At 36.1% G+C, this 13,054-nt stretch overlaps 1 protein-coding gene across 2 annotated transcripts in view; it reads right to left on the minus strand.

Annotated features, from left to right (window-relative positions):
* Nucleotides 1-13,054, minus strand: part of COL6A6 (collagen type VI alpha 6 chain) — an 83,281-nt gene that overhangs the window by 39,086 nt on the left and 31,141 nt on the right. For both annotated transcript variants that reach the window (XM_086849881.1, XM_086849889.1), the window contains 12 exons: nt 11,229-11,307; nt 10,508-10,653; nt 10,319-10,411; nt 8,930-8,983; nt 8,371-8,442; nt 7,871-7,897; nt 5,364-5,408; nt 5,081-5,134; nt 4,788-4,850; nt 3,569-3,634; nt 2,448-2,501; nt 1,467-1,502 (listed from right to left, as the gene is read on the minus strand). In XM_086849881.1, the coding sequence (XP_086706007.1) occupies nt 1,467-1,502; nt 2,448-2,501; nt 3,569-3,634; nt 4,788-4,850; nt 5,081-5,134; nt 5,364-5,408; nt 7,871-7,897; nt 8,371-8,442; nt 8,930-8,983; nt 10,319-10,411; nt 10,508-10,653; nt 11,229-11,307 (789 nt within the window). The remainder of the gene's footprint in view (nt 1-1,466; nt 1,503-2,447; nt 2,502-3,568; nt 3,635-4,787; nt 4,851-5,080; nt 5,135-5,363; nt 5,409-7,870; nt 7,898-8,370; nt 8,443-8,929; nt 8,984-10,318; nt 10,412-10,507; nt 10,654-11,228; nt 11,308-13,054) is intronic.

A 13,054-nucleotide genomic window follows, 5' to 3' on the forward strand; every position in this document is an offset into this window, starting at 1 on the left:
TTGAAAAAACCTGGGAAGTGACCAGACTGTAGTTTAGGGAACTTGCAGGATTCTCACTTCTGATTGACATTTCCTAGTGAAATATTAATTTGAATCATTCTAAATGCAAAAAACCTGTGTTACCTGGTGTCACACAATAAAGGTATAGCAAAACCTCTCAACAGGAGAGGGACAGGAAGCTCAGAAATCAAACACATTGCTGCTGAAGAAATATTGCTGCCATAAAAGACAATCTTTTTCCTTCACTGAAATTTATGTTCTATATTGCATCACTATGGTTATTCTTGCTATCATTTATTAACATTTTACACTCAAAATGCTGGTTGGCACTTTTACTCAGAAGCTACAACTCTGCCCATTCCCCAGACTCAACACACAGCAGGACTTCAAGATATATTCCACTCTGTTGGTACTGACAATGTTTACACAAAATTGTATTCTTTCCTTGGGTTTATATGCTAAGGTAAAGGGGGAAATGCTGTATCATGGCATATACCATCTTCCTTATCTGTGTTAGAAACTTGGAAGAGAGTTTGGATTAAATGTGACCACTTGTGCTAAAGAAAGGTTTTCTAGAATGATCATGTAACCTCTACTTGAGAATACCCAGAATTTCATTTTTACTTGCACTAGAATATAGCTGCTTTTAGATTTGCTTTGATAACAGTATTTTGTAATTCAAACCCTGGGACAAACAAGTTTTATTTTCCAAGAACATTATCTGAATGACCATTAAAGAGAATTGCAATGATGTCTTTACTAAGTACATCTCAGGAAAATTTTCTTTCATTGTGACTCTGTGCAGTATAAGTTTAGGTAAAGCAGGGCTACCACCCAACAATGAGAGAGATTTTGTCATCTCTCAACAACATAAGAGATTTTTCTACAATAGGCTGTTCCTGGAATGATCAGTCAGCATGCAGTGGGTTTGACATATTCAGTACATCCTATATTCTTCTAGATATTGACTTGGGAAATTATTTCCAAAATCCTGGCCAATTCTCAGAGCCGCAATTAACACTGTTTATTTTGAGCAAAGCATCGTGTAGAACTTGCCCTAATTTTATCTGTGCTGCATGTGTGTATCCACTCATATCTCTGTGTGCATGACACATATCTCTGTGTGCATGCAGCAAAGGAGGAATAAACTGTCAGGCTTCGCAGCCTGACTACTCATTCCTGTCATCTTTAGTGACAGTCTTTTCTCTAGATACATTCCCGTACTTGCCCTAATAGTAAAATTAACTGTCCTTTTATTTTGATGAAAACTCACAGTTCTAAATCTTTCAAGTCAGAAGGGTCTCTATTACATCCACCTGAGATTCAAAGGCTGCCTTGTCTTGAAATAGATTTTGATTGTTAAATACTTGTGTCTTGGCTCACAATGAAGTTTTTCCCTTAAGAGGAGCAAACACTCAGGCTGGAGATGTAGCTGCATATAAATAGCAGCAGTGTCAGCCACTCACCTTTATACCTGGAGGGCCTCTTCGACCTGCTGCACCCTAGGAAGGAATGGCATGAGAGATTACATCCAGAATACTGAGCAATATGTGAAACAGCAGTTTATCATAAAACATTATATATACAATAAAACCAAATGCAGCTTAAAGAAAGCAGAGATTATTTCCACAGAAAGATTTAAGGTAAAAAAATGAGAAAAAGGTGGATTTGGGACAGAAATTCTTACACATGTAAGTCTTTCCAAAAAGAAAATATATTTTGGATTTTTAATGAGTGCAGAGAGAAGGCATTTCAACAAAATGATGGAAAACATCTTCCCAGTCAGCTGCCCTTGGGCTAAACTAAAGAGAACAAGTGCCCTCCTCTCCTTGTGAGCCCAGAGGTTTGCACCACTTCCTGCTGCACACTGCTCAGCAGCTCTAGTCAATGTTACTGCTAAACCTCACATCACCAGAGGCCTTTAGGATGTTTTTGCAGCATGACTGAGGAGTGATCATGCCCCACTTTGGCATTAGGCACCATTCTGACAGACTAGAAGAGGGGCCTTCACAATTTCCAGTCTCCAGTGAACTAAAAAAGAGCAGCTCAGCTGCCAGTGAGCTTATCTATATGCTTGAACAGACATGGAAAACTTGTAGTTATAGGCAGAAACAAGAGATAGATTCCTCTGGGGTAGAATCGTGAAGCAATTAAGGCTCACTGAGAAAGAAATTGAGTTTAAGGCTTGTGACTTCATATGAATCAGATCTGAATTTAACAGGAATGCAAATTCCTGATTTTAAAGAAAACACATTGCAATATATATAAGCTACTAAATTTAAGCCAAATATGTTTCACTATGAAACTTTAGAAGACTTTTGTTCCTTCTCCTTGCAGGAGTTTGAAGGGTGGGATAACAGGAAGAACACAAAAATTAGTTTTCCCAGAGGGAGCGCCGCTGCATGTTTTATCAGTTATTTGAACCCCATATTGATTGCTATTCTTACATCTAGGCCAGCATAACCCTGCTCTCCTTGGAGTCCACATGGGCCTGGGTCTCCCTGAAAAACAAAGTAATGACCATGCTCTTTAAACACTCTTTCCTTTTTCTAGTACATGCACATTCTCCTTTAAACATTCTTTCTTTGTTTCTTCTTCTAAGTATTTTCATTGCAATTGTGTCATACTAATGTTGATTCTTGCTTTCTGCAAATCATTTATATTCAAAAATTATGAACCAGACAGATCACATCTGCTTTGGATTTCCAATAACTAAGAGCCAATACTAAGTAAAGGCTTCTGTGAAATCATTCTTATTGATTTCAGCCTTTCAGTTAGACTACTTAAGATGATATTTGCTTCCAAAGAGTAATCAAAACCTAATTATTCTCCAAAAAGTAACTCTCAGAGTTTTTCTACTGCTTTAAGCAGTCTACAGAGACATACATCTATGCATACAACCCTACTTGTTCAGAGAGAATCAGACTTCTAAAACAGTGAATTTTTCTCACATGTTTGCCACCCTCTTAAACTTTAATTCACCATCATTTTTGTACTGCCCAATTACTTGTCAGTTTTGCTTATTTTTTCCCCCAAAAAATGTAATGGTAATGCAAGTTTTTATGCTTCTTTCCTTGCAGTTTTGCTAAAACACCTGTGAAAAACTCAAGCATCACTATAGAAGCACATATCCAAACTCTTATATTCTATTTAGAAATCAAAATGGAGTTTACCCACCATGCTGAGCCAATAGCAGTCCCATAACATACTGAGTACAGCCTGTTGATACCCTGTGCATTTTTCCCAGCATGATTTTTAACAGTGTTCTTACAATCCATTACTGGAAGCCTTTCAGGCTACTAATGTAAATTTGTGGTAGAATAATACATTTACACTAAATCCATATTTTCCATTAACCCTATATTATGAGAATATTTCTGTAGTCTTTGTAAATATTTTAACTTTTATTTTATTTTTCCTCCTGTATCAAGCAGTTCCTAAAGCTTTCTGTGTTGGAGACAAACACTAAAGGCAAAATGCAAACAGAAACCTCCTTGGTCACTAGACAGCCAATAGAAATTAGCAATTAGGTAAATCCTCTCTTCACAAAATAGAACAACTTGCTTACCTGTGGTGCTAGGCTTCCCTTTTCACCCTTAGGGCCACTAACATTATTGTAAGCCCCAGGATCTCCCTGAAAAAGATCAATGGAAAGCTCATTATTTCCCATTACCATACCTTTATTACTTTGACTACTGCAGAAGGATACAGAAATAGAATTAATTAGATTTGTAATTGCAGACAGCAAAGAAATAAAAAGGCTGTTTTAAATGAAGATACTTGTAAGAACATGATATAAGAAGTTCTTTAAAGTCCACAAAGTTCTTTTCCACAGAGCTTAAAAGTAAAATTACTAATGGACAGCAAATTAAACTTAAAATGTGAAACTGTTCTGGTTGATTTGATATAGTTAATTGAGTTAAGATCATAATTCATGAGTTTCAGATGATGGGTTACACTAGAATGGAGTTCCATTTCACCACTTAATGCTAGATCAGGTGAAATTCTAATCTTTTGAAGAGGCAAATTACTATGACACTTGAGCATTTTTTTTATTCAATTTAAGCTTTAAAGACAGAAGTCAGCACAAAATATGACTGCTTGGAACAAAGTCTTTGAAATTTATGTGAAAAGACAAAGTTGTATCTTTTCAAGACAAGAATTGTGGTGTCTGCACTGGAATTTTAGTCCTCAGGCAGTGCATTTATACAGGTCTCTGGAGCATGCAAGGGAAAAATGTGAACATGAAGAAGTAACTTTCCTTTGCCTCATTATAAATGACTAACCAAGAGTCAGTGCACAGGGTTTTTAAGTGATCCAGAATTCCTCTGTAGGGTGGGAACCAACAGGGAAGACTGACCTAGTCCATCTGGTCTTTTCACCAGACCATCTGGTCTAGTGTGAGGCATCCCTGCCCATGGCAAGGGATGTGGAACTAACTAGTTGATCTTTAAGGTCCCTGTCAGCCCAAGGCATTCTATGATTCTATGATAAGTATCTCCAAAAGGAGATATGTTTCCTACAGTGAAAACAGACAAACCAACCAAAAAATCATAAACAAGCAGGAAACCTGACACTTAAGCACCTGCTTCCAAGCAACACATCAAAATACATCAGTCCATCTACATCTAAAGAGTTCAGGACTCCTAGAATATGCCATTTTTCTTGCAGAGTACTGCATTTTCTAGGACTGTGAAAAACTCTTCAAATCACATATATTTCAGACATCTCCATCACAAAATCAAGGTGCAAATCAGTGAAATAAAATAAAAATAAAGATCACTTACATGATCTCCTCTTAGACCAGATTCTCCTCGTTCACCTGGTTCTCCTCTGTGGCCTTTTCTGCCCTAAATTCATAAAAAGAGCACAAACAATTCAGGTCCAAGTATAAATAGTATCTGTGGCAGCAGAGGTCAGATGTGTTGAAGTCAGTGGAGCTACACTGATTTAGAGCAAGAGTGACAGCATATTAGAGAACAGGCAGCTATTAAAAACAAATCACATGCATTACAGACACCATTACACTTTGGAAAGATGTTTCCATAAAATCTAAACATTACTGTAAGGGGTACTTCACCCATTTTCCTCTGCTGCCTTTCTCTCCAGAAGGTCCAGGAAGTCCACGTTCTCCCTAGACTCAGAAAGGGGAAAGAATAAAAAAAATAATGTTTGTTCTTTCTGCTAAATCAGGTTCTCAAGTTTTTTCTGGCAGAATCAAGCTTCAATCGGATATACAATTCTAAAAACCCAACAACAGAACTTTTGTTCAGCATTAAAGCCCATTCAAGGTGCAATATCTGTACCTTTGAACCCTGAGGTTGGTGTCTTTAACAGCACTGCACATTTAAAGTAATGTTTACCTGCTCTCCATTAGTGCCATCAAATCCACTCTCACCATGTTCACCCTGTAGCAATAAAGAAAAAAAAAGCCAATTAGCATTAGTCCACTTGTCTTTGAGCAAAGAAAGAAGTGTTCCCCCTGCATTTGGAAACTTGAATAAGGGCTGTGGTTTTAATGATTAGCAAGAATAATTAAGAATAATAACTATAAATTTTAATTACTAATTAATATTTTAATGAATGTCATTAATTAATGTCTAAAACAACTGTTAATTAATTAACACTTATTAAGGAAAACAGCTATTTAAATTATAGAGTTCCATAAGGATTTAAATTCTCCTTTTCTTTCTTTTAGCTTTCAAATATTTTCCCAGCTGCAGGACCTTCAAAATCCAAATATATTCCAAAATAAATTACTAGTATTTGATCTATCATGCTGATAACCTTGTAATTCTGATTTCAACCATCATATGTGTATCTACTGTGCTTTGCTTTTTTACATAGTTTTATAACATGAACAGTGGATTGTAAAAACCAGAAAGAATAATCATGATTAAAAAATAATTACAGAAGATTGATCTTAAACTTTAGGATTTTTAAAGAAACTTCATAACTCTTTCAGGAAGAGTACATAAATACCAATGCTACATAAATGTCAGTCACCATCCCTTTCAAATCTACATTGCTTTTCTCTTCCCTTTGCCTGCAAAAATGATACAGCACATTGCAAACATTTATGGAAGTCATTTTCCCACAAAATACCCATCCCAGACTTAAGGATTTTGCAGTGTTAACTTGTGTGAGGAATCTAAATTAATTTGCAACTCTTATTTCATGTATGTATGCTCCACAATGTTTCAGACCCAGCCAAATAACACACTCAGTTTTTACAGGATATTTTGAAACCTCTTCCATCTTATTTTACTAGGATAAAAATGAAAGGATTAACTGTGGTGGTTTAATTTGTAGTAAGAAATTAAATTAGCAGAGAGAACTAATCAGAAAGATGAAATGATATTCAACAGACTCTGAAAGTGGCACAAGAACAAGTTAAAATCAGCAGTCTAGCTCTGGTAGAGACCACAGATACAATTGCTTTGGAGGTTTTGATGCTAAATTTACTTTGTAAAACCACCTAGTTAAAATTCCTGAGGAAGAACTTCTTTAATTTAAAATAGTTCTGTATCTACTACAAGAAAAAACAGCTGACTGTACATTTTGATTAAATTAATAAGTCACAAACAAGAATTTCTTGAATAAGCATTCCAGAAAAAAATTTGAGCACTAAGTAATCATGATTTTTATTGAAGTGTTATTCTTTTCCATCAGTCATTTCCTACCTCAGAAAACCTAAGCCAAACTTCATTCTATTAAATATTCAGTATTTCCTTTTATTCAAATAGCTATAATAAAATGCCTTGCAGACTTCAATAACTTCAATAAACTGCTTCAACCTTACTAAGTTGGCACAATTTAATCACATTTTTTATGTGCTGAAAGTTTCATATTTTTATTTAAAATAAAATCTGTGGATGCAATGACACAACATAATGAAGGTATTCACGTATCCACTGGATTTCAGTAGGGTTTGTGCAACTAGTAAGACCTACTGCACTATTTAACTTTTACAAATCAATATCACCAGCAAGTACTCTCCCTCTTCTACAATCAGATATTTTGGATATTTGAAGGAGGACAACTTACTTCAGAGAACAGAGCAGAAAATGGAAAAGGAAAGAGAAGCGCATGAGAACATTAAAAAGTTAGCACAGAGCAGTACTTTAAATAAAGCTGAGGTTTTGGAAACACTCTCTGAAACTCTCTGAAACACTTCTCCCAGCTGCTCAGTTACATCAAACATCTTCTGAATCTTTGAGGCTCACAAGTAATTTTTAGAAGTGGTTTTGTATCAAAGCTTTCAATACAAGTTAATTATTTTTAATCACTGTAGCATGGAAATTATTACCATAATAGATCATGGTCTTCCAGGCCTCACATTTATTACTGAATTATTGACCATATCCCCTTCATGAGCAGGTATGATTAAAAAGGTTAAAAAGCAGACTTGAAATATTAGCAGACGAGATGACAAACACAGATTGAAGAGAAGTTTGGATATTGAAGACATATCAATAACGATCTAGTGAAAATGCTGTCAAGCACCCAATAAATATTAGTTATAACCTTTTTTCCCTCTGCTCCTCTTCACAATTAGAATGAGATTCAGATGACCAAAATCACCACCTTAACAGATTATCAAATTAGTCAGTAAATAAATCTTTTTCCCATCAGTTAGACTAAATCAACTATGACTGCAATCATAAAAACACCATTATCACTGCTGGTTTTGATTAATGTGATAGGTATCTTGAATCCATCCTTATAGAACCATAGCAAAAGTACATTAAATACTGAGAAGTTTTTACACTATTTTCCTTCCTTATTGATAATTTCATTTTACAGGGTAACAAGAAAGGAAGCTGGACTCTGTTCTCAAAGAAAATTGATCACACATGAAAACACATACCTGGGTTCCTCTATAGCCTCTGGCCCCCTGAAATTTAAAATAAATATAGGTGAAATTTGGTAAAAGTATTTTTATTGAGCTTGAAAAGCAGGGCACAATAGCTTGCTGTGTAGAAGTATGCTGAGATCACTATTGGTAGTCCCTACTGTAAAACCTTCTACTTCCATGTATGGGATTTCCTCCTTTCCTCTAGGAACACATTACAGGTTTAATTTTCATTCCCACTCCATAAAACTATACAGCTTTAAGGCCAGTCTGGAGTTGGTGGTGAAGAAGTCATCGTGAAATTGCTTAGTCAGCAAAATCCTGAGCCATTCAACCATGCTTGGGTTACACAAAATAACTCTCAAAATGAGACAGCAAACACTGTCTGCCATTCCTACAGCTGGATCTTGATGTTCATCCATGCTTCAGGAAGACAGCACAAGGATTTGTTCCCAGTACAGAAAACAGGTTTGTGGAAAACAAAATTAGGAAACATTTCAAGGTTACATACTTACCTTATGGCCTCTGGCACCTGGACATCCCCTGCCTCCTTGAGTCCCACTGAAACCAGCTGGGCCTCTCTCCCCCTAAGAAACAAAAGAAAATGTTCAATCTCACCCATAAAATGATGATTACCTCTTAATGCATCACATAAGATTAAAGCAAGACAGAGCTACATCACCATTCACTGCACAAAGGACACAAAAGAAAGTCACCTGGAAATTTTCATATGGGCCATAAGAGAACATTAATTACTAGTTTGAGATGCACCTGGTTCTTTGCTCTCAGTATCATGCCATGTTTATAGTGCATTACCTATCTCCAACTGAAATGCCTGTATTTGAAGGTGGGCTGGTTTTTTTAACTGAATAACTAAAGCATTTTTGGTGAGTTGGTTTTTTCACTGAGTAACTATCTATGGTGAGATGCAGAGGCACAGAGAAACAGATCTGTGTATCTACCTGTTCCTTTAACATATTTTGGGTTAACACTGATAAGTACTCAGTGAGTAAGTGCAGAGAGGTTCAGGCACCAAATAACAACATCATAGCAGGAAGATAAATGTTTACTTACAATCCCACCTTCCTCACCAGGATGGCCAGGAGACCCTCTGTAACCTGAACTTCCCTGAAAAATGACAATTTAAAAGATAAGTAACAATGTTATCCAAGCACACCGGGTTCATCTCTATCAGATTATTCTGCACATGGAGATAGAAAACATTTCCTGAAAATTAGATCTGGTTATGCTGAGGACAACAGGCTCCCCACATTTACACAGTCACTGTACAGTCCTATGTGTTTGACATGGCTGTGAAAAAAACCCCAAACACAACCCCAAGAAAATACCAATGGCTATTATAAAATTTCAGTTGGTGTTTTCACGATACTCTCTGATAAAAAAGCTCATTGGAGTACTTGATCAAATCAAACATCTTTCCAGTGATTTGGAAAAGAAAGTATTATACAGTAATGAAATTCTAAGGTGAAATGAAAAATATAAGGAGTTGGAAACTTGTTAGGATGAAGTTATTGTAATGCCTTGCAAACACATAGGAATGTTTCAACTTTGTATTGGAAATCATGTAAATATCATACCCTTAGGGCAAAAACTTGAGCAGAGAGAAACTGGAACAAAGGGAATTTTTAGTAGCAAAACAACCCTGTTTACATTCTCAACACTGTCTTAGCACCTTAATCTATACTTTTAGTAAAATAGAAAGGTGTAAGAAAATCAACAAGAGTAATGGAAGATACCAGTAAATTGATTTATGAAGAAGTATTAGAAGACTATACTTTTGTTAAGAGATAACCAAAAAGTCATTAACTACAACCACATAACTGAACTGCAGATATAATTTATCTCACATGCTACTGGAATGAGTAGAAATAATGGAATGAATAGTAGTCTAATGGAGACTACATATATTTAAAACCTTAATAATTACTTCTGCAAGTATGCTGTAGAAGTAGTGATATCTGTAATATATCAAAAGGCTTAAAACAAACAATTTAAAATCTTAAAAGAAGTAATCCTTTTGGATCAAAACAGACTTATAGAAGAGGATATTTGGAATAACGAGTCACAAAAGGATAAGGCTCGTACGTAGTGAAAAAGGATTATTTTCTAGTCTCAGCTTGTCATTTGAAAATTTCTCATTCCCAATAGATAATAAGTTTCTTGGTTAATCAGACTTAATTTTTTTAATCCCTCTCCATATTCTGCTGAATTGGTGCAGGAGAGTGCTTAATGATTTTTATATGTACAAATAATTTCAATTACAAAAATACTTTTACATAGGAGCATGAAGCAGAGAAAGGATCATATTCAGTGTTTCTCCTTCATCTGTCCTAACATAAAATATCACGGGGACATGCATGCATGCTCTCAAATACTACAAAAACCAGAAACACTTTGAAAAATAAAGCTGTTCTTATTTAATGTCTATCTTAGACCTCCTACCTTCCTTCCAGGATTTCCCCGGACACCATGATCACCACTTTCTCCAAGACACTTACAAATAACCTTACAGCATTTTCTTTCTGCAACAGTATCCTGAAAAATTACAAGAAACATTTCATTTACATATATTAATCATAAAACAAAGACTGATTTTTCCCCTCCTTTTGTTTGTATCATAAAAGGACTTACAAGGTTTCTCTGCAAGATGTTTGCAATATCTTCAAACCCAACACTCAGAGGTTCATTGTATCCAAACCCTCTGCCAAACTCTATTTCCCAAAATTCAGTCAAGTTCTGTGTATTGTCCAGGCCAACTAATAGAAGTGCATCAAGACCTTCAACATAAGCACAGACTAAAATTAGTGAATTTAACCACTATTAAAAAACATACTATTTAACCAACAATACAAACTTTAATAACAGCAATTCCCTGCAAGACTTACATTTCATGGCTTCAACACAGAATGCTAAAAGAAATCAAGCTATTGAGAAAAATTTGTAGGAGGAAAATCGAGACCATAATTTTCCAGTTGATTTCTCTCCCTAGCTGTCAGACCAGATTGTTACTCAGATGCCCAAACACAAGTTCAAGCCTGTTTTTTACCTAGAGAAGTCAGAGTTGTACCTAACCTCTGATGAGAGGAGTTCATCCTGAATTGCTTCAGGTGTTGGAGCTAGACTCCAGAAACAAGAACCTCTGCACCCCTAGGCATGTCTCTGGCATCATCTGCCATATAGTGACAAGTCATCACATACACTCACTTGAAGAAGTAAATACTCTCCCAGGGACTCCTGGGCAATGCCACATGAGCATGGAGAGGCAGTGTTACATGGAAAAGTTGCAATGGGGGAGCTGTACATCAGGCCTGTGGTAGTTGGAGGCTGGAACATCCATGTGGTAGTGTAATACCTTTAAAGCGAAGTGAGTCTGCTGCTTTCTTCAGGTCTTCCGGTGAATCATCCAGTCCATCTGAAAATACTAACAGAACCTGTCAGGAAAGGGAGTAATGACAAATCAATTGCAAAGGGACTGAAAGTTCAGTCTTTGTAAAAAGTACAGTTCACATTGAGGAATGGCTCTGAGATAGTCAAATTGCATTAGACTGTGGTAGATCTGAAATGTGTGCTGGAAAATGGTAGTGAGGAAAAATGAGAACAGAACACAAAAGCTTCTCTTCCTTGGTAGCACTTCTATTTGAGGGATTTTTCTTGCTGAATATAGCATGGCTATTATATCTGTTAGCATGCAAGGTAGGAGACAAATTCTTTTTTAACTTATCCACTGAAAAACTTTCTCTGATGTCTGAAGAATTCTCTTATATGTGGATGTGGAGAATCATTTAAAGCAAACAAATTTTCCCATTTCTCCAATAGCAGCTCCTGTTGGCTGTCAACTGGGGCACACCAATAAGAGCAACCTTTTTGGTTCTAGTCCTCTCCCCATGCAGATAGGCATGTTATCACCCTGCTCTGTTCTCTGCCCTGTGTTTCCTTCCTAAGACATCAGGTTTAGCTCACCTCAGCATGTTCATAATTTATATTTGCTACATTTCCATTTTTTCAGGCCAAAGAGTTATAGTTAAGACCTCTTCCAGGAAAGCACAATTTCTTACAGTTCTTCCTCAAGCTATCAGTCCCTTTCCATTTTTCTCCTCCAATTCCCTCTTCAAACCAACAGAAGATCAGATTCCACTCACTCAGTGGATTTTCCTAGAAAGAAGCTGCACAAGTAAATTGTGTCCTTTCCCCAGCGGTAATGACTTAAAATCCTCCTAAACTCTCTGACCAGCAAGTGAGCAAGCACAGCTAGAGCTTCTTTCCTCCTACCTTCATATTTTACATTTCATATGCAAGGCATGGCTTTGACCAATGCAAACACCATTATTTCTGTTAAAGTAATTTTTTCCACAAGTGACAAAAGCAAATGAAGTGACTGCCACACCAATTAAAGCTAGAGCAAACTGGTAAGTTACCAAATACACAACATGGAGGCACTGGTACAAATTCTATGCTAACTCAAGTACCATGTGATACAGCAGAGAGCTGGACCATGGATGGGTAAACTCATCACAGATTATTAAAGACAACACTGTAGGCCCAGTTTTGGTTGTTTTTAATATGATCTTTCCATTTTAAAAACATGGGGAACAGGAAATGTGGGGTGGTATCGTGGGCATTATATGTAAATATATGTAAAGATATTACTTTTACAAAGCATCTGTTTATATCAAGCTCTTGTTGGAACACATCCATTGTTGAAAATGCTGGAATTAGGTACAACTTTTTTTGCTGCTAAGCAAACAAATAAAAAAGAAAAGAAGAAATTCAACCAATAGAGAATCATAGTCCCTGATGAGTTTTATAATGAATAATCTTTACAGAACAAGCATGTTATTGCTCAGGATCCTAGGAAGATTAAATTACAATTTCATGCACATTCTAAATTCTTGTACTTTCAATTTGTATATAAACAGTGTCAGAGAAGAATATTAATCCACTGGTAAAGTGCTGAGATATGTAGCATATTTATTTATAATAATAATGCCTAAGCAGAAAGAAGCCTTGCTTGACACTGATCTCCAGAACTGGCAATTAGGAGGAAAAAATGCTTTTACTTTTATGTCAAACAAGGTCTTTCTCTGAGACTCAGAACAAACAAAATCTTTTGTGGTCATGTTCCCTGTTCAGACATTTTAAGAAATCTTTGGAAAAAAAACATTAAATATGCAAACTGGT

This window comes from Cyanistes caeruleus, chromosome 1 (assembly GCF_971803275.1).
Source record: "Cyanistes caeruleus chromosome 1, bCyaCae1.hap1.1, whole genome shotgun sequence".
NCBI classification, from domain to species: Eukaryota; Metazoa; Chordata; class Aves; order Passeriformes; family Paridae; genus Cyanistes; species Cyanistes caeruleus.